The sequence below is a fragment of the Natrix helvetica genome (genome assembly GCF_964273705.1).
Source record: "Natrix helvetica genome assembly, chromosome: 3".
NCBI lineage: Eukaryota > Metazoa > Chordata > Lepidosauria > Squamata > Natricidae > Natrix > Natrix helvetica.
In genome coordinates, this window is record NC_138549.1 from 89,786,914 (window position 1) to 89,814,497 (window position 27,584).

The window sequence follows — 27,584 nt, forward strand, 5'->3', positions numbered from 1 at the left end:
CACTGCTGCTTTCACTGCTACTATCTTCCACCCTCCCTTCCTCCTTCCCTTCCTTCCTGCCTCCCTTCCAGTTCCCTCCTTCCTCTTTCCTCCTGCCTGCCTGCCTTCTTTCCCTCCTGCTTATCTATGCTTCCTTCCTTCCTTGCACCTCCCTCCCTTCTGCCTGCCTGCCTTCTTTCCTCTTTCCCTATCCTCTTATCCTTCCTTTCTCCCTCCCTCCTTCCCTGCCTCCCTTCCAGTTCCATCCTTCCCTCCTTCCTTTTTTTATTAACTTTTAGTCGGGAGTCCGGGGAGAGGAGAGACGGCTCATCCATTCTCTCCTCCTCTCACCCACACCCCCGCTGTCTAAAGCGCTTCCTTTCGCCCGCCCGAGCTCTTCCGCGGGCGAAAGAAAGCGTTTTAGTCAGGTGTCGGGGAGAGGAGAGACGGCTCATCCATTCTCTCCTCCTCTCGCCCACACCCCGCTGAGTAGCGCTCCGCGATCCTTTTCTGTGCGCCTGGCGTTTAGATAGATAGCCGGATGTTTTAAACGCCAGGCGCACAGAAAAGCAGCTGCTTTTGGGGCGAAGCGCTCCGCAATCCTTTTCTGTGCGCCTGGCGTTTAAAACATCTGGCTATCTATCTAAACGCCAGGCGCACAGAAAAGGATCGCGGAGCGCTTCGCCCCAACAGCAGCTGCTTTTCTGTGCGCCTGGCATTTAAAACATCCGGCTATCTATCTAAACGTCAGGCGCACAGAAAAGGATCGCGGAGCGCTTCGCCCCAACAGCAGCTGCTTTTCTGTGTGCCTGGCGTTTAAAACATCCGGCTATCTATCTAAACGGCTGCTGTTGGGGTGAAGTGCTCCGCGATCCTTTTCTGTGTGCCTGGCGTTTAGATAGATAGCTGGATGTTTTAAACGCCAGGCGCACAGAAAAGCAGCTGCTTTTGGGGCGAAGCGCTCCGCGATCCTTTTCTGTGTGCCTGGCGTATATCGCCTGGCGTATATCGGCGTATAACACGCATACATCATTTGCCCCCTATTTTTCGGGGGGGAAAGTGCGTGTTATACGCCGATAAATACGGTATGTGAAAGTCTATTCATGTATGTATACAGATCAAAATGAAGCAAAAAGCATGGTTAATTTAATTGTTTACAATGGAAGATTCAGAGGAGTTGTGAAGGATAGAAAATGAACCAAACCATTATTTACAGTATCAAGAATGTATCAGAGCTGGTTGAAACACGGTGTCTATATAAATGTTTAAATAAATAAAATCATAGAAGGAAAGAAATTAAAGTGAAAGCAGAACAACGGCAGGAAGAAAATGTATAAATTCTGCATGAAAGGGTATCAAAAGGATGGATTAATCCCCCAACAGGCTGAATGGAAAGCAGACATAAGAAAAAAAGGAAGGGGGCAGCTGCCTGGAACAGAGTGAAAAGGCTTGTGTTACAAACTGCTATAGAAGTGTATGGAGTTACATTAGTGGGAACTTTGAAAAAGAATGCTGGGGCTGGAACAAGAAGAGGCTATGGAGGAGAAAAAAGTGTGTTTAACAGAATGACTGCTACCAAAACTCTTTTTAAAAAAAGACATTTTATACTTCAAACAGAGAGGGGAAGAAAGATATAATCAAAGAGTGCAAAAATGCAGAAAAATATAAATATGTATAAATATGACTGTGGAGCTACATATATATGAATGCACTTTTACAATGCAGATTAAGTTAGGCTGCCGACTGAAAGCCAAAAAGTTAGTTTATGTGATATACAGAGGATGATATGAAATTCATTTGTCAAAGACCAAAGCAAATCTGTTTGACAAGAAAAACTGTAATAAAACAGCTATACATAAATGACAAAAATAAGTGCAAATACAGGTAATCCTTATTTGACGACTATTATTTATTTATTTATTTATTTATTTATTTATTTATTTATTTATTTATTTATTTATTTATTTGCACTTCTAGACCGCCCCCTCTCCCAAAAGGGACTCGGGGCGGTGTACAGTCCACACAGCAAATACATCATCCACAGTAAAATTCATTAAATAGATAAACAGATGAATAAATAAATAAATATGGAGGAGGTTAAAAGAATTAAAAGAACTGTACAGCAAGAATATAAATATGGCTTTAAAACCCCTAAAATCAATTAAGTTTAAAACAATACCCTTAAAATACCAGTTAAAAATATATTTCCAGGAGGTAACAGTTATAACAGTTATAATTATGCCAGGCCAGCTAATCGGAACAGGTGAGTCTTCAATTTTTGTCGGAAGGAGCGGAAGTCCGTGGTGGTTCTAATATCGGGGGGGGGGGAGGACTAACTTGTTTAGTGACCATTCACAGTTGCAATGGTGACGAAAAGTTAACTTTGCAGCCAATCCTCACATTATGATGTCCAATAAAGCAAAGGAAAGGTGAAATAACAACATACGTAAATGAAGTCATGGCTTCACTTTGCAACCTCTTTGCTTAACTACCGAGTTGCTGGTCCCAACTATGGATGCTAAATGAAGACTACCTGTAGTTGAATTTGTGTAACCAGGCAGAATATTTACTAAAGATAGAAAATAAATGGGGAAATGTAGATGTCCCAATACCGACAAAGAAGTAATGGATAAAATTGGTGCTCTGCTCCTGCCACCTAGCAGTTCAAAAGCATTCAAATGCGAGTACATTAATAGGTACCACTTTGGTGGGAAGTTAAGTGTGTTCCTTGCACCTCTGGCATAAAGCCATGCTGGCTACATGACCACAGAAATTGTCTTTGGACCACGCTGGCTCCCTCGGCCAAAAAATGGAGGTAAGCACGCTCTAAAATCACTGTCAAGGAAACCTTTATCTTTAATTGCCAGGGATGAGTGACTGTTTTAAAAAAAAGACAATGGTTGTGTATTACCAAGGTCATCCACACATTCCCCAGTACAGTAACCCATTTCTGCTACAAATTAGTTTACGGATAGTCCTAGACTTACAACAGTTCATTTAGTGACTGTCCAAAGTTACAATGGACCTGAATAAAGTGATCTAGAACCATTTTTCACAGTTACAACCTTTCCCGCATCCCCATGATCATGTGATCAAAATTCAGGTGCTTGGCAGCTGCTTCTTATTTATGACCGCTGTGTCGCAGAGTCACGTCATGTCCTTTTGCGACCTTCTGACAAGCAAAGTGGGGAAGCCAGATTCAATTAACAACCGGGTTACTAACTTATCAACTGCAGTGATTCACTCAACAACTGAGGGAAGAAAGGTCATATAATACAGCAAAATTCATTTAATCAATGTCTCACTTAACAACATAAATGTTGGGCTCAATTGTGGTCATTAAGCCAAGGACTTCCTGTATTTTTATCCTTCTGTATACCAGTCCCATTCTGCCCATTTTGTTACAGAAAACTGAGGACTGGTATAGGGAAGGATAAAAATAAACCCAGTGTAGCAGAAATGGGTGTAATGGAATGTGTGAATGGCCTTGGGGAAAGAGGGAAAGAGATGCCACCTCGGAAACAATCAGATAAGAGAGGCTGGGACCCCCAGTGGCTTCCTTGTCAGACAATAAAATTTAAGAAGAATCCGCCTTAATTGATCAAGCAGTTAAAATTAGTGGCAGGAAGTTTGTTCTTTCAGACTTGCCAGATTCTGTTAATGTAGTCTTACCATAAACTAGAATTGGTTCTTCTAGTCAGTTTCAGGTCTGGTTTACCTAGAAGGGCTAACAGTTACTTAAAGGGTTATTATAAAACATGAAGAGACAAGAGTCAAAAAAGAACGTATGTTGAAAAAAGGTTGATTGAGCGCAAACCTGAATTAACAGAGGAAAGAAATATCTCTCTACGATGAGCTCACCTCACAGAGTTGTCGTTGTAGGAAAATAGGCGGAGGGAGCATTAGGTACGTTCACTGCCTTGAATTATTTGTAAAAATAATAAAGGTTGTATGTGTGTGTGTGTGTGTGTGTGTTTTCTCAACTTACAACCATTCGTTTAAGGATGGTTCAAAGTTACAATGGTGCTGAAAAAATGTGACTTATGACCAGTTCTTACATTTATGACCACATTGCCATAGTCATAAGATCAAACTTCAGCTACGTGGCAACCATTATGTATTTACAATGGTTGCCGCGTCCCGGGCTGAGGCAGTATTCAGCAGGTTCTGACCAGTTCTGGAGAACCAATAGCGGAAATTTTGAGTAGTTCGGAGGACCGGTAAATACCACCTCTGACTGGCCCCGCCCCCATCTATTCTCTGCCTCCCGAGTCCCAGCTGATCGGGAGGGAATGGGGATTTTGCAGTATCCTTCTCTTGCCATGTCCAGCAAGCCATGTCACGCCTACCAAGCCATGCCCACAGTAAAACATTTTGAATCCCATCACTGGTCCTGGAGTCCTGGGATTGTCATTTGCAACCTTCCTAGGGACCTTCTAACACGTAAAGCCAATGGAGGAAGCCAGATTTTGTTAATGATTGCATGATTCATTTCACAATTATAGTAATTTGCATCTGTGTATATTCCACCTTTATTATTATTTTAGTATCTAAACAGTTGTATAAATAAGTCAAGGCCATGGTATACCTAATACTCCTTCCTCCTCCTATTTTTCCCTATGAGATTAGTTGGTCTGAGAGAGAGTGATTGGTCCAAAGTCATCCAGCCTGCTTTCATGGCCAAGTGGGAACAGAGCTCACAATCTCCTGGTTTCTAGCCTAATTCCTTAACCACTAGACCAAACTGACACTCTCTCTAAAAATGTAATATAAGGTTAATTCTCTGGAAGGAGCAAGTAACGACTGAATCACAACCTAAATATGTGAAAGAGGCGTCAACAGGTTCAGAGGAAGACAAAAATCATGAAAACTAAATAGAACAGATGAGATCTTCAAAAAAAATGAGAAAGTTAAAGAGCAAAAAGCAAAGTATGAATTGCACATAGATGTGCTAGAAGTAAGGATGATTTGCATGAATAGAAAAGTACAGAGAGTTTCAGTGCATGTCAGTGTATTTAATAATTTACATTTCTTTTGCTTTTGCTTACTTCATTTTCAAAATAGGTACACTGTGTTCTGATTCACTCCCTCATTAAGTCTCTTCTATCTACTATCTTGTATTTATATACCTAATTTTGGATAGATACTTTTTGGAGGAAAGGACCTATCCTTCTGCATCATCTCCAATCTCGCCCTTGTCCGTAACACTACATCAATAATATTAAACAGCTTCACTGTGGCAACTCACAATTGGTGCTAACTTCTGTCTCCCCATATTGGGACCTGGCATGATTATGGAGAAACTGATGGCTTTGGGAAATCATATATGGATGTTTAACAAAGCCCACACTGCCAGTTTGGCACTCCTGATCATGGCTTCTTCTCATACATGGCATAATAAAAGTTGAAAGTCAGGATTTAGAACAGATCTCCAGGTACAAGCAGGCTTGCTTGAAACTTCAGAAAAATATTCTTCTTTTATAAGGGGGGAAAAAAGTCAATGCATGTTTATAATTGGGAATTTAAGTATAAACATGATGATCTTTTGTTTCCCCAGTCCCAATTTATATTCAAATCACAGTCTCATCACAATTGAAGAAGTAAGGATAGAGTTACATTGATCTTTTTCACTCTCCTGTTCCAAACATTTCTGCATAAATGCTCGAAACAAATAAGATGATTGAATCAATTATTGATATAGGAAGGGTGCATTTTATTTAACCGCTATAAGTAACTGAACCTCATAGATTCTTACTCCAAACAAAATACATTTAAATAGCAAAAGAGGACTCCAATGTACAAAACACTGTCCTAGACAGTTTTTATAATTTAATAGAATTTATTTATACCAATACAGGTAGTCCTTGACTTACATTATTTCATTTAGTGACTGTTCGAAGTTACAATGGCACTGGAAAAAGTGATTTATGGCCATTTATCAGCCTTAGGACCATTGCAGTATCGCCATGATCACATGATGAAAATTCGGACACTTGGAAACTGGCTTATATTTAGGACAGTTCCAGTGGCCCAGGGTCATGTGATCACCTTTTGCGACCTTATGGCAAGCAAAGTCATTGGGGAAGCCAGATTCACTTAACAACCATGTGGCTAACTTAACAACTGCAGTGATTCACTTAACAACTGTGGTAAGAAAGATCATAAAATGGAACAAAAATCACTTAACAAATGTCTTGTTTAGCATGGAAATTATGGCCTCAATTGTGGTCGTAAGTCAAGGACTTCCTGTATTAGCACTTTGATGATGCTGGCGGTTTTCACACAACGACATTACTCAGTAATGTAAGCAAACTGTTCTGCAACATAAAGCTATAAACCAATGTTTGAAAACCACATTGCTTGGATTCATATCATACCAGGTCCAAATCGAACAAGCCACATTAAGATTAATCATAATGTATGGATCCAAGAATGGACAGACTGATCCAAGCAGATTATTCCATTATAATTAATGAAATTAATGTATGTATGTCCTGTTCAAGATAAGGGATATTGTTGCCAAGATTGCTTCTAGAAATAGAGTTAAAACCATAACATATGAACAAGGCCTCTAAGATTTATTATTTGACTCAGAAAGACCTTGCTGTTGGACTCATTTTCACCTCTATTCCTCTTTTTTGTTATTAACAACAAAGTCTATGGCAGGGTATATTTATATATTTACAAAATATATAGTAGCAGCTATATCTTCTGCTACCTCCTTTGAGTTTTTTGAATGAATGGCAGACAGTAAAACAAGCAATCATTTTTTTAAAAAAAGAAAACATGTATAAATTATAGCTAGCACCGGACAGACAGAAGACATCAAAAATGCCCCTGTTCTATGGGTTAAAACTTGCAAAACTAACTCTGCCCCTTTTCTTCATCTTGCGTCATATATTATGAAACGTCTAGTCATGTAACTCAGGATGAAAACAATAGAGGGAAAGACAAGGAAGAAAAAAATGAGCAACGAATGGGAGGGAACTTTCTACTTTTCACTAGTTTCAATTGTTATTTGTTGAGGTTTCCCCACCCCACCCCCTTTCTTACAAGACCTGGAGAAAGAAAAAAGAAAATACACTGCATAAACTGTAGAGCTATATTTCAAATTGGAGTTTTCACAAGCCATTGAGCAAAACCCAACATTATACAAACTGAAGTCTTTTAAGGCTAAGAAACTTAATCCTCCCTTCCTTTCTTCTGCCTGTTCCCTAATCGGGGACGTTCCCCAAATCTTCATAGTTAGTTGTGAAGTCATGAAGATATAAGAAAACTCCCCTGCTAATGGGAGCAATTATATCAATAATAGAAGGCTTGGCTGGCTTCTTAAGTCTTCTTCCCATGACAATACAGCTAAACATTTATGCTAGATTATATAGGTAATCCATGATTTATGGCCACAATTAGAACCAGAACTTATCGATAAACAATGCAGAGAATCAGCGTGTCACCACACTCAATTTTATCACCTTTTTTTTGCCATGGTCTTTAAGTGAATCCAACTTCCGCCATTGAGGCCGGCTGGGCAGGTTGCAAATGGCCATCAGGTAACCCCTGGGATGCTGCAACCATCATAAACACATGCCTGTTGGCAGGGTCATGTGAACACGGAAACACTGCAACAGTGTTAAGTGCGAGGACCAGTTGTAGGTCATTTCTTTTTCAATGCCAGCATAACTTCACAAGGTTGGTAAATGAAGGGTCATAACTTGAAGACTACCTATATCTACGTTCATGTAGACGAAACTGAACTTATTAATGGCCTGTGTTTATAATGACACATAAGAAGCATTCAGAAAAGCACTGAGTAATTAGCTTTTAAGACAATGCATTAATTAGCATTCCAAACCGGAAAATTCTATGTAGCGAATTTATTTCTTTCTGAAACTACTAGAATTACAACCTTTAACAATAGGGCAACCGAGATACATATCAATGCTTTTGAAATAGTAAACAATTTCTGCTTTGTTTGAAACTCTTCTATGAGCCCACTCTTAAAGAAATCTTCAATAGGCTTTGTATGCTTGGATATAAGACTATTACAGCCTTCTGAATGAATTGCAGTTATTCATATATATGCATGCCTTATATTTACATGCATATATGCAAACACATACACAACGCACATAAAGTTGCCTAGGTTAAACTTTCTGCTAATACCCCTCCCCTTAAATTTTAGTGACCCTTATTGTAAACTACAAAGTGTCTCAGAAAAGATACTAAAACACACAGCTCATTGGTCACAAAATTCTTATCTTTATAATGCATGTTATCATCTCTTCCACTCACAATTAAAAAGTATATGAAGATGAAAATGTGATAACAATGTGCCGCAATCTGACCACATCATCAAGATTAGTTTTAACCTTCTCCTAACCTTCTTTAAGGTAAGTCTTTAGTCTTCTTTCTGCAATTCCGAGGCATCAGAAATCACATCAGCTGTGGCATTCCCTAATCTTTCACCAGGATTTATACCTAACAGCGTCTGGGCTACCTGTACAACACAACCATTTTAATTTAACCCAAATGCTGAACTTAAATCAGAATTGTTTCAGACATTTCCAAACGAAAATAGCTCAACGGGTTTACAATCAGCTCTCTTTTTATTCCTATAACCTGGTAGCCATTTCTGTTCAGTAGGAGACTTGCCTACAATATACAATGGATGCTTCGGCATCTTGAGCTGGTTGCTTTCCCTTACCTTCAGATGTGATAGCAACAATATCAGCTAAAGGCAGAAATTCTCAGCAGTTTTTTGAAACAACTGCGTGTCTTCAGTATCACTGAAAACTAATGCAGAAACAAACAGTTTAATAATACATGAATGTTACTAAAGTGGTTTGTCTTGCGTCAGGCAAACTTCCAACTAAGCTACCCTGTTTCCCCGAAAATAAGACCTCCCCAGATAATAAGCCCAATCGGGCTTTTCAGCGCATGCGCTAAAATAAGCCCTCTCCTGAAAATAAGCCCTCCCTGAAAATATTGCAACACAGAAGCAGCCATGAGGTGACCACGCTCGTCACCTCCTGCACCTCAAAAATAATAAAACCTTCCCGAAAATAAGGCCAAGTGCTTATTTTGGGAGTCAAAAGAAAATAAGACCCTGTCTTATTTTCGGGAAAGCACGGCACATATTTAACAAATAAAAATGCAATGCAAGGACAAATTAAGAATTTCTTTCCTGAAGAAATGCATTCTTCTACTGTCAAGGGCATCATGAGCTGATCAGAGAAGTTTCTTGATTGCTACTTGCATATTTACAAGAATCTCACCAGACTAACTTACTCTCTAGAGCAGCGATGTCAAACTCTATTTCATTGAGGGCCGCGTCAGGGTTGTTTTGGACCTGGGGGGGGGCAGGTGGGCGTGGCCAGGGTGGGTGTGGCCAGCTTGACGTCACCTATGTTGGAGGCACCTGTGGTGGCTCAAGCACCCTGCCAGAGAAAACTGAGCTCTGTTTTCCCTGGCAGAGAGTTGCAGGAGGCTGTCGCAGCCAAAAACAGAGCTTGAGAGGCTCGTGCACAGCCCTTCCGAGTTCCATTTTTGCTGACAGAGACATTGCAGGCCAGTCCTTTGTTGTTTCTAGAGAGGCCCTGCTGGCCATAAGCACCTTGAGGGTTGGATCCAGCCCCCGGGCCTTGAGTTTGACACCCTTGTTGTAGACAGTAGAATAGGGTATAGTTATCCAACTGCCTGCCTGACGTGTCAGGATTATGTTTGACCTCGAGGGGGCGGGGGGGTGTAGCCAGCTCAACGTCACTCGTATTGGGGGCATCTGTGGTGGCCCAAGAGCCCTGCCAGAGAAAATGGGCTCTGAAGCTCCATTTTCGGCTGCAACAACTTCCTGCCAGCCTCTGCTAGTGAAAATGGAGTTCGGCAACCCGTTTTCGTGTGCAGCCATCCCATGCTCTGTTTTCAGTGGCAGAGGCAGTAAAGGCCAGTCCTTCGCTGCTTCCAGGGCAACCCCGCAGCCCAGATCTAAGCACCCCATGGGCCAGATCCAGCCCCCAGGCCTTGTGTTTGACACCCCTGCTCTACAAGAAGAACCAAATAACCCCTTCAGGGATTTAGGGAAAGTCAGGTCTTCCATCACTTCTTTCCCTCAGGGATTTCATGCTAGCCAAACTCTTAACTCCACCCACCACTTCAGAAGACTCCATCACATCTACCGTCTATTAACTCAACTAAAAAAGACTTTTAAAAACTGCATTTTTTAAAAAAGGCAAAAAAGCAATAATAGCGCATTCCCTGTGCCAGCAATCCTGCTGAAGGGTTAGATACAATTTTGTGGAATGGTTGACATAGAATAACAATGCATGTTGATGTAAATAAAATTATGGACTCTTGATTCCATTCAAGAAAAGAAAAAAAATGTTCAAGACTGTAAATTGAAAGTATAAAACTCAAAAACCTGAGAAGAGAAAAGGCAAGTTTTTGAAATAAAACCCTAACAAAATCAGATGATGAAGTGTACCATAGGGGGCGCCAGAATATGTTTTTGCCAAAATGTCTGAAGACGGCCCTGCTTAAAGACAAATTGCATCATGCAAAATACACAGTAACTATAAATAAGAATAAATGCTTTCTTATATCCCTGGTTTCAATGAAAATATAATTCTATGAACAAAATAGAAACAACACTTTTCAAAACTGGAAAGCTGAAGAACGCAAAACAAACAAGACCAAGATAAGCTGTTAGAAGCATTCGCCTACTTTCCCTCTTTTGTATTTGACAGTAACCTTCCCCCCCCCACAAAATTTAAATATATTTATGCAGCTGTCTCTTTAGATGTAAACTTTGATATTGTAAAATGCTTTAAATGTTAAGATTGCATGCGTGTATATAATGCTTTAAATGTTAAATTATCCACCTGTCCGTCCGTCCGTCCATCGGCCTAACTATATATCTATAGATAACCCCCAATATCTGAAATGTTGAACCCGGCAATTTACATGGACTTTATTCAGGATTATCCTAGTTCTCTCTAACCCAAGACCTAATTAAAAAGCCAAATCAAGACATAAACACAAGTAGTCCTCGATTTACAACAGTTCACTTAGCGACCATTCTGTCAAGTGCCAGGGAAATCAGAAGTTTCGGGGCAGTTCAAAGCTTAAGCTCTCTACAAGAATCTGAACTACTAACAGTCAAGAGAAATTGGGAAATGCAAGAGTTAAGAAAGGAATTCACGTTGGGCTGGACTTAGATCTCTTGTGGGCCTGCAGGGACTCATGACTGATGACGCACTTGACCCCTCCCTCAGGGTCAGTCTGGTCATCTCTTACATACTCAAAATTACCATATTTTTCAGAGTATAAGACGCACCGGAGTATAAGAGACACCAAGGTTTTGAGGAGGCAAATTTAAAAAAAAAGTTTTTGCACTCTGCAAACCTCCCAAAAATGGCCCATTTTTTGCAAAAACGGGCCCTTTTTTTTTCAAAAAAAAGAGCATGAATAGCCTTTAGGAGGCTTATAGAGTGCTCCTGGGAAGTGCGGGGACCAAAAAAGCTACTGTATGCATGGCCATTTTGGTGAAGGGGGCGGGGTTTCTGGAGGCAAAAAATGCTGTATTCAGTGTATAAGACGGACCCAGATTTTCAGCCTCTTTTTTAAGGGAAAAGGGTGCGTCTTATACTCCGAAAAATATGGTACAATGGCACTTTAAAAAGTGACTTATAATTGATTTTCACACTTAAAACCAGAGGTGGTATTCTACTGGTTCAGACCAGTTCATTGAACTGGTAGCGGAAATATAGGGTGTCCCCCCCGCCGCCCCTATGGCATCCCATTTAGGCTTTTTTTTAGCCAAAAGCACATGCGCGGATCCTGATAAAATCTCAGAAATAAATGCCGTAAAGTTTTATCTAAGGTCTATCATCAGAGACAATATAGATTCATGCATTACATTATGCCATGCTTTCTTTCAGGCATCACTTGTAGAAATAGTTATAATGGCTTAATTAGCATGTAAATTATAGTTAATGTACTACAGGGGCTGGCTTCACATCTGAAACAAGCCACATATGAGCTCAAGATGATCCATGAACATAATTACTGTCCATTTTTGTTGGAGACCAGAGAGTGGAAGAATCATCCCTAAGGGTTTAAGAGTTAAATTCAAAGAACTACATTTACGCATAATAACATAACATTCTGTAACTGAGATGAACATGAAGGGGGTAATTACACTTTTTAGAACTTTCTGGTAACATGCAAGTTATTTTGATAGTCTGATAAGCCTTGAAAAGAGCAGGAAGAATATAATGAGCTCTTCTACTAAACAAAATATTTTGCCAGGCAGGTTGGATAACTATACCCTATTCTACTGTCTACAACAGGGGTGTCAAACTCAAGGCCCGGGGGCCGGATCCAACCCTCAAGGTGCTTAAATCTGGCCTGCAGGGCCGCTCTGGAAACAACGAAGGACTGGCCTGCGGTGCCTCTGTCAGCAAAAATGGAGCTCGGGAGGGCTGTGCACAAGCCTCTCAAGCTCTGTTTTTGGCTGCGACAGCCTCCTGCAACTCTCTGCCAGGGAAAACAGAGCTCAGTTTTCTCTGGCAGGGTGCTTGAGCCACCACAGGTGCCTCCAACATAGGTGACGTCAAGCTGGCCACACCCACCCTGGCCACGCCCACCTGCCCCCCCCCCCCCAAGGTCCAAAACAACCCTGATCCGGCCCTCAATGAAATGGAGTTTGACACCCCTGGTCTACAACTCAGATGGGTACTACCAAGATAAGCCTGAGAAATTACTAAGAGCTAGATTTAGCTCTGTAGAACTTTCCAAGGATATTCTAATCAACAGCTTGAGTGCAATGGGGATTCAAAATGTCTTCATTGCCCTGTATTTTTTACCACCAAATTCTCCAGGAATTTTCTTCACTCCAGGAATTTTCCAACCTCATTACCACTAACGGCATTAAAAATTTTCCTGAGAGTAAATATGAAGGAAAAGAGAATGCACCACCTTTTTGTAGAGTTCCCTGCCAGAAATGAATAACAGAACTGGGTAAAACCAAATATGGCCATAGAAAAAAAATTAAGAGTGAAGGCATAGGACAGACAGTTCAAAGGACATAGATATAATAAGTCTCAAAAAATGAAATTACTACAGAGGCCAAAGTAAAGCAATTTTTTTTAAAAAAATTGAGTTCTATCAAACTGAAATAGAAAATTACTTTTTTCCAAGACAGGGAAAAGGACTTATTTTGGCTATTCCTTCTGACAGGAATGGTTTCCTATCCTTTGAACAAGATACAGGTTTTCAGGGAAAGATTTGCCATCAAACTATCTAGCTTGGTGTTTGGAGAAAGAGTTCCTACAATGTAGGCCTCAGATATCTAAGGATGGAATAACTATTCATAAATACTATACTGAACTCACTCTTCCTACTAAGAGTGGTAAGTCTTGATATCATTTTCATTTAACCTGTGAGAAATCCAACCAACAGCTTTCTTTTTAGACACGGCAAACTCAAAACGGTCTTGACCATTTTCGCCATATTCTGCACGGACTAGAGGAATACACATTCCTGAACCAGAGAATGTCAAACATCTGCTTTTATCTTCCAGAAGGGATTGGGGTAAAGGATAACCAACTTGAACTCACTTTCAGAAGTACTGAGTATCTCATGGCTGCAGCCTAAACCAGCAAGAATTCCAGCTCAAAGCTAATCTGGAGAGGAGATTATAACATTAGTATTTTATTAACAGAGCAAAAAGAAAAAAGAAAAAAGGAACTCAAGAGCACTCAAGAGTGAACACAACATATTTACTTGGACCAGGTTTTTGTGCACTTACTATTAGCTTGCTAGTTTGACTTATTTATTAAATAAAACTGACTGTCTGAATACCGCACAATTATTAAAGTCACAGGGCTTTCCAGAGAAAAGAATAACCCAAACATACAATTAAAAATATTTAACTTGCATGATGCCTGCTTATCTATACAATACATTGACAACTCTCAAAACAAAAGCCCTTGTTGCAAAACTATACTGTTACATACATCAGTTAAGCAAGACAGAAGTAGACAGGCAGGCAGGCAGTCACCTTTCTTCATTTATATTTCAATGGGAAAATGGGACAGTTTTTCCCCCACCAAAGGCCTTGATATTTTTTGTATCAACTATGTTCTTCTTACTCTGCCAGGCTGCGAAAACAGCTTGCAAAAAGGGGGACATGAACAGTCCTTGCATCAATCATGGTAGAGGCTTCCCACCAACCACACACACACACACACACACACACAGACAAATATTGGTCATTGCATAGGGATCATAACCAACGATCCCGATGAAACCAGGATTTTACACGAGGAAAGGGGGTGTATTTTCTAACCTGCACGTTGCCCCCCCCACCCTTCAATGCCAAAGAGAGTGATTGATACATTCCCCATCTTTTGTTTCCAAAGCCCCCGAGCGCATCACACACATGTCACCAAGAGCTTCCCTTCCCGTTAGGACAGGATGCACGTTCGACAATCCCAGCTCTCCCAAACCCATCAATGGCTGAGCCGAAAGAACTTTAACACCGGAAACCTTCGTCGTCCTCCTCTCAACGTCCCCGAAAGGCGGCTCTCACTCCAACACCCTCGCCCGGCCGGATGGCATTTCCTTCCAACTGATCGAAGGCTGAACTTACTGCCAAGAGGGAGGAGATGTGACAAAGGCGACCGCAGGCCTTCCCTCTCTTTCTTTCTTTCTTTCTTTCTTTCTATGATTAGAAAAATAAAAAGGCTCCAGGAGAGCAAAGCCAACATCCACCTCTCAGTTGCGCCTGCTCTCCTTGGGAAACCGCTCTCGCAGTCCGGCGTCAATTCAATTCCCCTCCTCCAGCGCCTCCCGGCTAAAGCCGGTTTGCTCTGATGCTCCTACTTTTCGGTCTGCTTCGTGAGCGGCTCCACCATTGTCTGCCCGGGCTCCCCGGATCGCGATACACCAGCAGCTCAGGTGGCCCGGCGAGCGAACAAAGAGCCACCGGCGCTCGCAGGCTGGAATAAGCCGGTCCCGGAAAAGCCCACTCTGGGCTGGGAAGCCCCGACCGAGGAAAACAACGTGCCTTTTACCCCCGCCCTTCGTCTCTTCCCCCTCCCTCCCTCCCAACCAGACTTGTCAACTGCGCATTTGCGCCGAGGCTGCCGTTGAGCAAGCAGGCAAGCTGGGGCCAGGCGGGCACGCACTGTATATATATACATTCATATGCATGTATATAGACATGCTCGCTATTCAGGCTCCGGGGTCGAGGAGGGGGGGGGGAGGGCGGACGGGACTAGTCCGTACCTGAACGAGCCGCGCTCTTTTCTACCCTTCCTGCCTTCCTGAAAGCTGCGGTTTCCTGGAGGATCGGGGGAAGCCGGAGAAGGCGGCGAGCCCGAGATGATCACTCAGTCATTTTGGTCGGTCCTGCAGAGACGCTTGGGGTCTCCTAGAAGAGAAGAGAAGCAAGGGTGCGCTGTCGGGCTCTCCATGGCAGCTTCTACGGCGAACCTCCATTTTCTCCCCCCTTTTCCCATTTAGCCCCCTTTCCTAGCAAACCGGGCTCCCCTCCCTTGCCCCGAACGCGGGAACCTTGGCTGAGCTTCCTTCTCACCCCGATCCAGCACCGAGTTTTTGAGATGGGCACCCGCGATTCACTTGCAAAGTCTGCAAAGTTTCCCTCGCCTGGCGGCGCCGCTTCTTAGCTCTCTGGCGCTGGATCGCCAACGCAGGCTGATTCTCCTCGGCACCTTGCTAGCTGGTATGAGGCGGGAACTAGGAACCTTCGACGTATTACAGCGAAGGGCTTTTTTCCCCCTTCGTTCAACCGGCTCCCCGTTTTGCATAAAACGCGAGATCCGGACTCTGCGTCCAAGCATCTGCCTGCATTATTTTTTTTAAAGGAGGGGGGGGGAAATTCAACCGTTCCTCAGGCGGGATTGATCGTCCGCCTGCTATAGCAAAAGGGGGTGAAACTCCACGCCGCGGAAAGGCTCCGCTCAGTTCCCATCCATGCGGGAGCCAGAGCGGACCTTATCCACTCTGGACGCCTGCGGGATATTTCATCCCAGGCTCCAGCACTCAAAAACGGCGCTTTCTCTCTGGTTTATCTTCGAGGTGAAGATGGTTGTCTATGGAGAGTCTCAATCATCCAGGTCATGGTTGTCCCAAAGGTGTTTTTGCAAAAGGCAACTGGACTTTTTGGTTTTCCTTCGAAGACGTTTCGCTTCTCATCCAAGAAGCAAAACGTCTTCAGAGAAAAACAAGATTCAGAGCTGAAGAAGCTTCTTAGATGAGAAGCGAAACCCCTTCAAAGAAAATCAGAACGTCCAGTTGCCTCCTGAAAAAGCACCTTCACAGGTGGTTGTTTTTTGTGAAGGCTTTGAATGTTACCCTACTAGAAACCTCTCTCCTGTGGCCACAGATGGGAAGGTGGTTTGGCATGGGTTCAAAATGGTTTAGCCTAAGCGGCCACATTAATCACAACAGACTGAGTTAAAATGGAAATAAGCAACTTGAAATAAGTGTTGTTATTATTATATTACGTATACGCTGTGATCCTCTTGCTCTCCCTGCCATCTACAGCTTATCTCAGAAACAGTTGTCTGCTATTCAACTACTCCTCAAGGTTATCCATTCCTCCAGTATTGTGGACAAGATAAGGCTATGGGCAGGAAGTTTTACTGATACACAGGGGAACAACACAACGTTAACTACACTTCCTGTTTGTTCGATGCAACTTGGGAGCTTTGGTTTTTACTGGATCCATGAGAGAAAGTCAAATCTACTTGAATACTTTGAAAAGAAATGTGCTGGTGCCATGCAAGCAACCAGAGCCAAGTCCTCCACTCCACATGCGTGCTAGTCGTTCCTGACTCTAGGGGGCGGTGCTCATCTCCATTTCAAAGCTGAAGAGCTAGCGCTGTCCGAAGATGTCTCTGTGGTCATGTGGCCAGCATGACTAAATGCCAAAAGTACACCGAATGCTGTTACCTTCCCACCAAAGGTGGTTTCTATTTTTCTACTTGCATTTTTTACTTGCTTTCAAACTGCTAGGTTGGCAGAAGCTGGGACAATTAATGGAAGCTCACTCCGTTACGCAGCACTAGGGATTCAAACTGCCAAACTGCCGACCTTTCTGATCAACAAGCTCAGCATCTTAGCCACTGAGCCACCGCGTCCCTTTTCCTCCACTGGTTAGGAATATCTATTTTATCATCAAGTCCCTTTTTGGCATCCCTTTCCTTCCCAAATAACAGACTGCAGAATTGGGAAAGACAATGTGGTTTACTGGTTTAGCCCTTCTAATGTTGGATTAAATCAGAACAACCCAGGTTTTAGTCTGCCCTCTCTACTCTAGAGAGAAGCAGCTCAGGAGGTGCCTTTGTCTAAGTTGTTCTTGTGCAGGGTTGTTGTCATGGACAAGGGAAAAGAAAAACTCTGTATCTTGAACTCCTTTATACTGTACAATATAAACATGTTTATTCTGAGGAGCGGGGACTGTGCCTTCAGGCCATTGTTGACTCCTGGCGACTACCTGGACAAGTTGCTGCAGTTTTCTTGGCAAGATTTTGGAAGTGGGTTGCCAGTGCCTCCTTAATGACTGACCTAATGTCACCCAGGTGGAACTAGAACTAAGGTGGAACTAGAACTCACAACCTCCCAGTTTCTAGTCTGGTGGACTACCAAAATAGTAGGCTAAACATAATACTGTATTTTTTGTATAAGATGCACCTTTTCTCTCCAAAAAGAGGGTGAAAATCTGGGTCCACCTTATACACTGAATACAGCATTTTTGGCCTCCTGAAACTCCACCCTGCGTGTCCCATTTTTCCCAAAAATGGACACACAGAGGGTTTGGGAAGCCTGTAGAATGCTCCTGGGGGCCAGAGATGGCAAAAACTTTTTTTTTAATTTACCCCTTCAAAATCTTGGTATGTCTTATCGTCCGAAAAATATGGTAGTCTGCACAAGTACTTGTGCTATACTATGCTGCACTGCCTAGATGTAGTCTTCAACTTACAACTGTTATTGAACCTAGAATTACAGTGATAAGCTGTTCCCGTACTTAAGCAGGTCACTAGATAACTGTACCTGACTATTTATTATTATTATTATTATTATTGCAGCAATTGTAAAGCAAATCCATTGCTGGCAAGCAGAAGCACTGGTTTCCGGCAAAAAAGTGTCATAAATTGCGGTCACGTAACCACAAGCAACTGTAAAAGCTGGGGACTATCTGTACATCTTTCCTACTCTGATACATCTTCATACAGGAAGTGGCTGTGCATACAGGGAAAATGCCTTCTCAAGATTTTCCAGAGTTGTCACGTTCTTGAAACATCTAAAATGTTCCCAGTTTTTACTGTCAGCCCTAAGATGTGCGTAATGTGCAATTATTCCTTTAATCCAAGTTGGTCTGCTTCTGAACCAGAAGCCAGACTCTCCTTTTGAAACATAGATATTTATCACTTTTTAAACACTTCCTTTCTTCTTTACTAATTAAATATAATTTTAAAAGCAGCAGGGTTTTTCACTACAGTGGGTGGTGCATAATGAGTGGATAGTTCAAGACCAATGAAGTGATACAAACATTCATAAAGTACATTTAGCATTGTTTTAAATATCTCACTATCGCCATGACTGTGAACCAGTTTTTCTTTAGTGATCTTTGCATCATAAAAAGATTCTGGATACAATCCTATCTAAACTGTAGGGGAGCAAAGTCCATAATCGGCCTAAACGAACTGGAATATATCAAGAGAGCAAGAAACTGGAAGTTTAACTAGTTTAAATCTGCTTTGTTCATTCCAATGGAGCAGGAAAAAAGCTCACACAGCTATTATCTAGGACTAGCAAAAGGAAGTCTGTTCAACTGAAGACTCCTCTAACATCCACCATTATGCTTCCTAGAGTTTCTGCTCTTCTACTCCACACTATTCTAACAGAATAACAGAGTTAAGGGACTTTGCAGGTCATCTAGTCCAACCCCCTGCCCAAGCAAGACCCTACATCTGCCTCTACATAGGATAGAACTCACAACCAAGCAAGAGCTTACTCTTCTTGAGAGATGAGCAGCTGTTTGTACACAATCATAACTCTCAGAGTAGAAGGCCTTGAGATCTAGACACGGTTGCTGTGCATTCATCAGGGTTGAACCCCACTGTCTTCTAGCATAATGTTACCTAGTTTGGTAATTAAGTGTCTGCAAGAAAACAACCAAATGCAGAGAATACCAAGGACTCCACAGTTCAACTCCACGCTACAAATATTCTGTTGGGATTTGCACCTGCTACCCATTCTCCAAGCAGGAAGACTAGATAAATCCTCCAGTCGTAACAACTGCAGTTGTATCTGGTAATGTGGAAAATGGGTACTTGTACTTTTTGTGTGTATGCTACCAAAACCCTCAGAGAACTGTACTTTCTCTCATTCCATGAGAATGAACCGGGTGTGTGTGTGTGTGTGTAAATGCAGAACAACAAACTGTTTGCTGTAAATCCTACCCTTTTTGTAAGTGCATAAGAGACATTGCATATGTATCTCCAAAAGGCAGACTTACAGGATTCTTTATTGGCCAAGTGTGATTGGACACACAAGGAATTTGTCTCCGGTACATAAACTCTCAAGAGTACATACAAGCAACAAGTAATAAATCATGGTCATAATCATCATAAATATACATTTATTGTGAATCATAAGATACAACACTTAAGTGATAATCATAGGATACCACATAAGCAACCAATATTAATCATGCAACAATACTAAATAAAACAATATAAATCGTAAGATACAAGCAACAAAGTTATAGTCATAAGAAGATAAGGAGAGAGGTAATGGGAAAGATGAGTAGAATAATAGTAATACAGCCCTACTAGGTAGATTGATAGTATTATGGGAATTAGTTTTTTAGCAGAGTGATGGCATGGGGAAAAAAACTATCCTTGTGTCTAGTTGTTCTGGTGTGAAATGCCCCATAGCGCCATCTTGAGGGAAGAAGTTGAAACAGTTTAAGTTCAGGATGTGAGGGGTCTGTAGATATTTTCACAACCCTCTTTCTGGCTCATGCAGTATACAGGTCCTCAATGGAAGGCAGGCTGGTAGCAATTGTTTTTTCTGCAGTTCTAACTATCCATTGAAGTCTGTGTCTGTCTGTCTTGTTTGGTTGCAGAGCCAAACCAGGCAGTTATGGAGGTGCAGATGACAGACTCCATAATTCTTTTGTAGAACTGTATCAGCAGCTTTTGGGGCAGTTTGCGCTTCCTGAATTGGCGCAGAAAGAACATTCTTTGTTGTGCTTTTCTGATGACGTTTTTGATGTTAGGTGTCCATTTTAAGTCTTGAGATATTATAGAACCTAGAAACTTGAAAGGCCTGTACTGTAAATATTGTGTTGTCTAGTATTGTAAGAGGTGGTAGTATAGGACGGTTTCTCCTAAAATCTACCACCATTTCTACTGTTTTGAGTGTGTTGCGGTCAAGATTGTTCCAGCCACACAAGGCTAGTTGTTCAACTTCCCTTCTGTATGCAGATTTGTAACACGGTTATTAAGTGAATCTGGCTTCCCCATTGATCGTAAGAGGTTGTATAAGGTGATCACATGACTCCAGGACACAGCAACTATCATAAATGTGGGTCAGTTGTCAAGTGTCCAAATTTTGATCCCAGCAGATACAGTAACGGTTGTGTGCAAAACGGTCATAAGTCACTTTTTTCAGTGACATTGTAACTTAAAACAGCCACTAAATGAACAGTTGAAAGTTGAGGACTACTTGTATAACATTTCATAAAATAATAAATATATTCTTTCAAATAAATTTTCATAAAACAGGGACAACCTATCTGGATCCATGGACTGTATATAAACCTCTAGCCCTGTTTTTGGAGACTCCTAATTTGCACTTTTGAAATTAAATGGCAAAATAATTCCTTTTAAAACTAAGGTATAAAAATATTTTTCTCCTTAAGACGCCAAAATATCAGGTCCATCCCCTCCAGTGACCTAATTATTTTTCCCCTGCGGCCATCAGAGGCTATAAAACCATCGTTCCAATCAGACCTGACATATCCAGTCTTTACTAGATCAAATTGCAGGTGAATTTAGTATACCACCCATTTTACATGCAATATTAGACTCTAGGACCGCAATGGTGAACCCGTGGCACACGTGCCACAGGTGGCACGCAGAGCCATTTGTCAGGGCACGCGAGGCGTTGCCCTGTTAGCTGAGGTCAGCCTTTTTTAAAGCAACCGAGGTCAGCCTTTTTTAAAGCCATTTTTCACCCTCCACAGGCTCCAGAGGCTTTATAGAAGCCTGGGAAGGGCGAAAAGAGCCTCCCTCCCCTCACCCCCGAGGCCCTTCGGAGGCTTCAGGAGCTTTCCTGAAGCATCTGGAGTGCAAAAAACCGTCCCTATGGGCAAAGAGGAAGTTCAGGAATGGACTTCCGGTTTGCTTGGAGGGTGGGTTTAAGCCCTTCAGAGGCTTCAGGGACCTTCAGGAGGCGTCCCTGAAGCCTCTAGAGGACTAAAAACCACCCTACGAGCAATCTGGAAGTGACTTCCGGTTTGCTCGGAGGGTCATTTTTTGCCCTTCGGAGGCTTCAGGGAAGCCTCCTGAAGGTCCCTGAAGCCTCCGGAAGGCCTCCGGAGGGGCGGGGGGGGGGCAGGCTCCTATAAAGCCTCTGAAGCCTGGGGAGGGCGAAAAAAGCGTGGAAAAATGGGGGAGTGCCTCTCATGCATGTATGCGCACTGGGAGGTCACAATTGCATTATGGGTATGGCACACCCTTCGTTCTCCCCCATGGCATGCGAGCCAAAAATGGTTTGCCATCACTGCTCTAGGAAGAGGAGAATGTGTGTCTTTTAGGTCAGGTTAAGGAATCTGTTAATTTTCTTTATGCTGCCAAACTAGACTCTTTATTGTATATACCAGTGATTCTCAACCTGTGTTCCACGGACCCCTGAAAGGAACCTTGATGTCCTCACAGGGGACTTGAAGAATTGTTATGATTTAAATCTTGAGTTAAGTCTTGGGGGTCCGTGACCACAAAAGGTATTTAAAGGGTGAAGAAAAGGTTCTGATTACTGGTATCACTGGTATTCTGGTGAAGGTTGCTCTGCAACAGGTAAAGGTTCCCCTTGCACATATGTGCTAGTCATTCCCGACTCTAGGGTATGGTAGTCATCTCCGTTTCAAAGCCGAAGAGCCAGCTCTCTCCGAAGATGTCTCTATGGTCATGTGGATGACATGACTAAACGCCAAAGGCACACGGAGCACTGTTACCTTCCCACCAAAGGTGGTTCCTATTTTCCTACTCGCATTTTTTTACATGCTTTCGAATGGCTAGGTTGGCAGAAGCTGGGAGAAGTAACGTGAGCTCACTCTGTTACGCAGCACTAGGGATTCGAACCGCCAAACTGCCAACCTTTCTGATCAACAAGCTCAACATCTTAGCCACTGAGCCACTGCATCCCTTTTGCTGTACATGCAACAAGTACAGCACCACAATTCCATACACTTCCCTTGGCAGAGAGGGACCCAGAGGAAGACTATCCCATTAAATAAGTCCTATACTCACAGCTTGAGATATATGGACTAGATACAAATTTTCAGTAGAACTGGGATTCTACATGGGAAAGATTCCTGATGCTATTTGACAACAGAGAATCCTACAATTGGTCACTGATGCAGCCCCCTCCAAAAATATTCTTTGAAGTATTCTTTGAAGAGGAATCCTTTATTCATCCTTTCAGCAAAGAGAGTAAGATTTGTGCGTTGCTTACCTAGTATTCCCATCCTCCATTCACCGTTTGGTTGTTTTTTTTAATGAGATTGAACCTCTCAGGATTCATATTTATGTAATCATCAAAAAAAGTAAGCAGATCCACTCTTATGTAATGGCTTTAAGTTCACATCTGACTTGCTGAGGTTATAAGTGAATCTTCTAATCTTTTGGCTCTTTGCAATATCCGCAATTACGTGGCTTTATTCCATAGGTCTTTGTGAAACATTCTTGCAGGTTGTTCAGACTGTAAGGGATTTTTTTTTTCAAATCACTGCATGAAATTCTTACTGAACATTTTTCATTAATTGAGAGTGATGAAATGAAAGTTTTAAGTAAATCAGAAAAGCTGCAATATAGGTTATTGCTCTCATGAAAAAAGAACGAAATTAGGCTGACCACTGAGGAGAAAGCACTGTGCAGCAGTGTATTTGTTTAGCTGTTTAACAGATTTTCTTTGTTGAAGAAGGATTAGCTACTGAAAACACACAAAAGTTAGCCTCATAGAAGATTTCTAGCACCACTTTTCCTAACTAACAAAAGTTATTAAAAGGCACACTATACCACTCTGTAGATCTGATGAAACGAACTGCAGTGCAAAAATGCTACGCATTTGAATACAAGTAGTCCTTGACTTACAACCACAATTGAACCCCAAATATCTGTTGCTAAGCGAGATGGTTTTTAAGTGGGTTTTGTCCCATTTTACCATTTTTATTCGTTTTTCTTGCCACGGCTGTTAAATGGATGACTGCAGTAATTAATTTATTTATTTATTTTATTATTCGTATTTATAGACCGCCCCCTCTCCCAAAAGGGACTCGGGGCGGTGTACAGTCACTAAAATGCGTTATAAAATACATACATAAAACAGTTAAATAATTAAATACGTAGGTGGAGGAGGTTGCAAGACTGTATATAGAATAATAAATATAGTACATTAAAAACTCTAATAACCCAAGAGTTAAAATATTACCCAAAATTACCCATTAAAATATATCCATCGAGAGGTAAAAACTAAGAATGTGCCAGGCCAGCTAATCGAAACAGGTGAGTCTTTAATTTTTGACGGAAGGAACGGAAGTCAGTGGTAGTTCTAATGTCGGGGGGGAGGTCATTCCAGAGGGTTGGACCCATCACAGAGAAGGGCCTACCCCTAGGCGTCGCCCGCTGGCACTGCCTAGTGGACGGCACCAGTAGTAGTCCCTCCCTGTGAGAGCGGATTGGTCGTAGGGATGTGTGCGGGAGGATACGATCCCGCAGGTAACTGGGTCCTGTGCCATGGAGCGCTTTAAAGATGGTAATCAATACCTTGAAACGCACCCGAAAAACCACAGGTAGCCAGTGCAGCTCGCGCAGGAGAGGTGTCACATGGGAGTATCTTGAGCTCCCCATAATCACCCGCGCGGCTGCGTTCTGAACTAGCTGTAGTCTTCGGACGCGTCCCAAGGGAAGCCCCATGTAGAGGGCATTGCAGTAGTCCAGGTGAGACGTCACCAGCGCATGAGTGACCGTGCGTAGGGCATCCCGGTCCAGTAGGGGGCGCAATTGACGCACCAGGCGAACCTGGTGGAACGCCCCCCTTGCCACGGCTGCCACATGGTCATTAAGTTAGTAGCACGGTTGTTAAGTGAATCTGGCTTTCTCCATTGCCTTTGCTTGTCAGGAGGTCGTAAAAGGGGATAACGTGACCCTGGGACACTGCAACTGTCGTAAATACGTGGTAGTTGGTAAGTGTCCAAATTTTGATCATATGACCACAAGGATGCTGCAGTTAAGTGTGAAAAACAGCCATAAATCACTTTTTTTCAGTGCTATTAAAACTTGCAGTAGTCATTAAAGGGACTGTTGTAAGGCTACTGTAAAAGTTATTAGCTGGAAAAACTGCTACCTGATTTTTGGCAATTAAATCAGATATAGAATTATAGGGACATGGTGGCTCAGTGGCTAAGATGATGAGCTTTTTGATCAGAAAGTTCGGCTACTCGAATCCCTAGCAGATTTGAATGAGTGAGCTCACGTTACTTGTCCCAGCTTCTGCCAACCTAGAAGTTCAAAAGCATGTAAAAATGCAAGTAGAAAAATAGGTACCACCTTGGTGGGAAGGTAACAGCGTTCCGTGGGCCTTTGGCATTTAGTCATGACCACATGACCACGGAGACATCTTCGGACAGCACTGGCTCTTCGGCTTTGAAACGGAGATGAGCACCACCCTCTAGAGTCGGGAACAACTAGCACATATGTGCGAGGGGGACCTTTACCTAGAATTATATACCTGTATAGACTAACAAGGTTTCCTTCTGCAACATAAAAATATAACATCTGAATTCCATTAAGTTTTGATGTATCAAGAGTGAAAGAATTATCTATCCGCTCATTCTTTACCATTACTAGTTTCCAACATCAAAAAGAACAAACATCAGGTACATGCATGGAAGATTTTGTCTCTTCAAGACTATTGTTTTCCATTTTTAGAAGATAGAAACTAACAAGCATCCGTGATAGCTTGGCATGCCCCCGTTCTGCAGATACAGTGATGATGGCTAGGAACAGCTTTGTTTGCTGTCACTGAACAGGACATCAGGATCCATTCTAGAGTCTATATCAGGTCTAGCTATTCTTCCAAGTGTTATTGCTATTTATCATTTTTACCTTCAACTGATTTAAATAGCCTGTAAGCCAGTGGTAATTATTATGCAATAAGATGGCTAAATTGTTACATTTCTCTTTCAAGAGCTACAGTATATCTGGAAAAGAACAGAATGGTTGTGTGTTTATGAAGCTCATATAAATCCTTCGCCTAAGTACCTTCAGATGCAATCTGAGAGATTCGCCATGCAAAGCACATAAAAGCAGCTTATATGAACAATCCTGGTCCATGCTGTTCAAAAGCTTTTTATTGCAGTTCTTCCCATTAGATAAATAGTCATGGGCCAATATTATCTTGAGGGTCAACCAATATGGGGACAAAAGTCTTTGGGTTGAACAGCACGAGGAAGAAAATCCAGGAGATTCGTGTTCAAAAGCTATCTGGAACAATAGTTCTGTGGAGTGAAATGTTTGTATATCGAGGTTTATACAAATCAGGTGGTTTTCAAAATAGCAGCATATTTTTGTAGTGGCCAGGCAGAAGGTATGGTAATTTCAATGTAATGACATACCTCTTTTTAAAATCAACATATGCAATGAATTGCTGGATTAGGCCGGGGTAATTGCCATGGGTAGCAATTAAAAGTGTTGACTGCTTTAGGAGACGATCTTTATTTGAAACTGGATAGAAAAGAGTACAGCCTTGCCAGTTTGCTAACTGATCTGTGTGTTTTTGTATCATATTACCCTTCCGGGCTGCTTAACTGGTTTGGGGCTTGGAAGCAACTGTTTTATTATTCTATACAGTTCATGTGAGGCTGGACTAGACTCCTATGGGGTCATCGGCCAGTAGAACTCCTCAGAGTTCTAACTTAACCTTCCAGATATTTAATATTTCTATTGAACTGCTGTGAGAAATAGTGGAGGATGTAACCAAATGTTAATAAAAATTTCCATATAAATATAAATTTCATATAAACATAGGTGCATAATTACATAATTAAATCCATGCCTTTTAGAAGGAAGCTGCTTAAGTTCTGAACTGCTGCCTTTTAGTAACAATGAACTGAAATAGAGAGAAGAACCTAACATGGAATCCGGATAAGTTAATGATGTTTTTAATCATTCACGGAACAGATTCAGTTTCTCTTGGATGGATTTGCTCACCTGTGAAGGCTTGGTAAGCAGGTAAGTGTATTTCTCTCTCTCCCTCCCTCCCTCCCTCCCTCCCTCTCTCTCTCACACACACAGAGATTAGTGTCTGTAATTATATGAACCACTGTTTTAAAAGTGTTCTGAAATTTCAGATAGATTTCCATTATTACAGGAGCTGGTTATAGGTAGGCTGTTAACTCGTTAGAAAAATTAACACTGACCAATTCGCTTATGAGATCTATGAGTCTATTCTATAAGGCAGGGATTGATAAGGTAGATATCCTGTAAATTCTATGAAACTATTCTGTAAGATACTCTCATTCTCATAGAAAATGTGATGAGGTGAGTAGCAAAAATGGAAGATTCAGTGAAATTATCTGTTAATTTGACAAAAAAAAATGTAATAGTTTTCACAAGAGATATGCTGTAGCTAGTCCTAGCAATTTTCTTTTCTTTATAATTTGTTCTTCAGACATAATATTTTATGTATTCCTAATTAACAATGCAAATTTTTGAAATGGCCACTTCATAAATACAAGAACAAAAAAATACCTGGTGCAAATGTGTTTTGGAAAAGACAATATTTTCTATTAATCAAAGGATGTGGAAATATGTATTAATATGGCATGGATTTTGTGATGTTTTATACTGACTGTATTGTATTAATCATATAGTAATGAACTCATGACTATTGGTAAGTATAAAATGTTTCTTTGCTCCATAGTTTGTATTTTTAAGAGTTTTAATCCCCCCCCCCTTAAAGTTAAATATTGTCTTTTTAATGCATGGATTATGATAATTAAATAAATTTTTTAAAAAGAATGAAATAATATTGAAATCTGTTGAAATTTGGTATTCTTTCAATATTTCTGGGATACCATTGTAACTAACAACCTATTATTAAAATAAACATTAAAAATTATCCTGGTTAGCTACTTTTTAATCTTCTTTGCTATAATGATTTTGAATCTTCTTACTTTAATAATATTGGGCTCTTTGATTCAGTGGCATTTTACATGAAGTTAATAGGTAATTAGTTCTGGAAAAGATATATAGACCAATATTTTTGGCTAAGTATCTATATCTGATTATGTG

General features: G+C 41.5%; 1 protein-coding gene across 12 annotated transcripts in view; it reads right to left on the bottom strand.

Annotated features, from left to right (window-relative positions):
- The window catches only part of LRRC8D (leucine rich repeat containing 8 VRAC subunit D), a 100,312-nt gene that overhangs the window by 43,925 nt on the left and 28,803 nt on the right, over nt 1–27,584 (bottom strand). For 3 of the 12 annotated variants that reach the window (XM_081946072.1, XM_081946070.1, XM_081946073.1), the window contains exon 2: nt 15,265–15,409. The exons of 1 other annotated variant lie outside the window; for it this stretch is intronic. Coding sequence is in view for 1 of the 11 variants with exons in the window: in XM_081946065.1 (XP_081802191.1) it covers nt 14,627–14,744 (118 nt within the window). In the remaining 10 variants the exon portion in view is untranslated. Of the gene's footprint in view, nt 1–8,683; nt 8,755–13,592; nt 13,659–14,416; nt 14,434–14,626; nt 15,044–15,264; nt 15,410–15,574; nt 15,711–27,584 lie in introns of those variants that run through there. 8 more of the 12 variants (XM_081946071.1, XM_081946074.1, XM_081946076.1 and 5 more) reach the window with 8 other exon arrangements.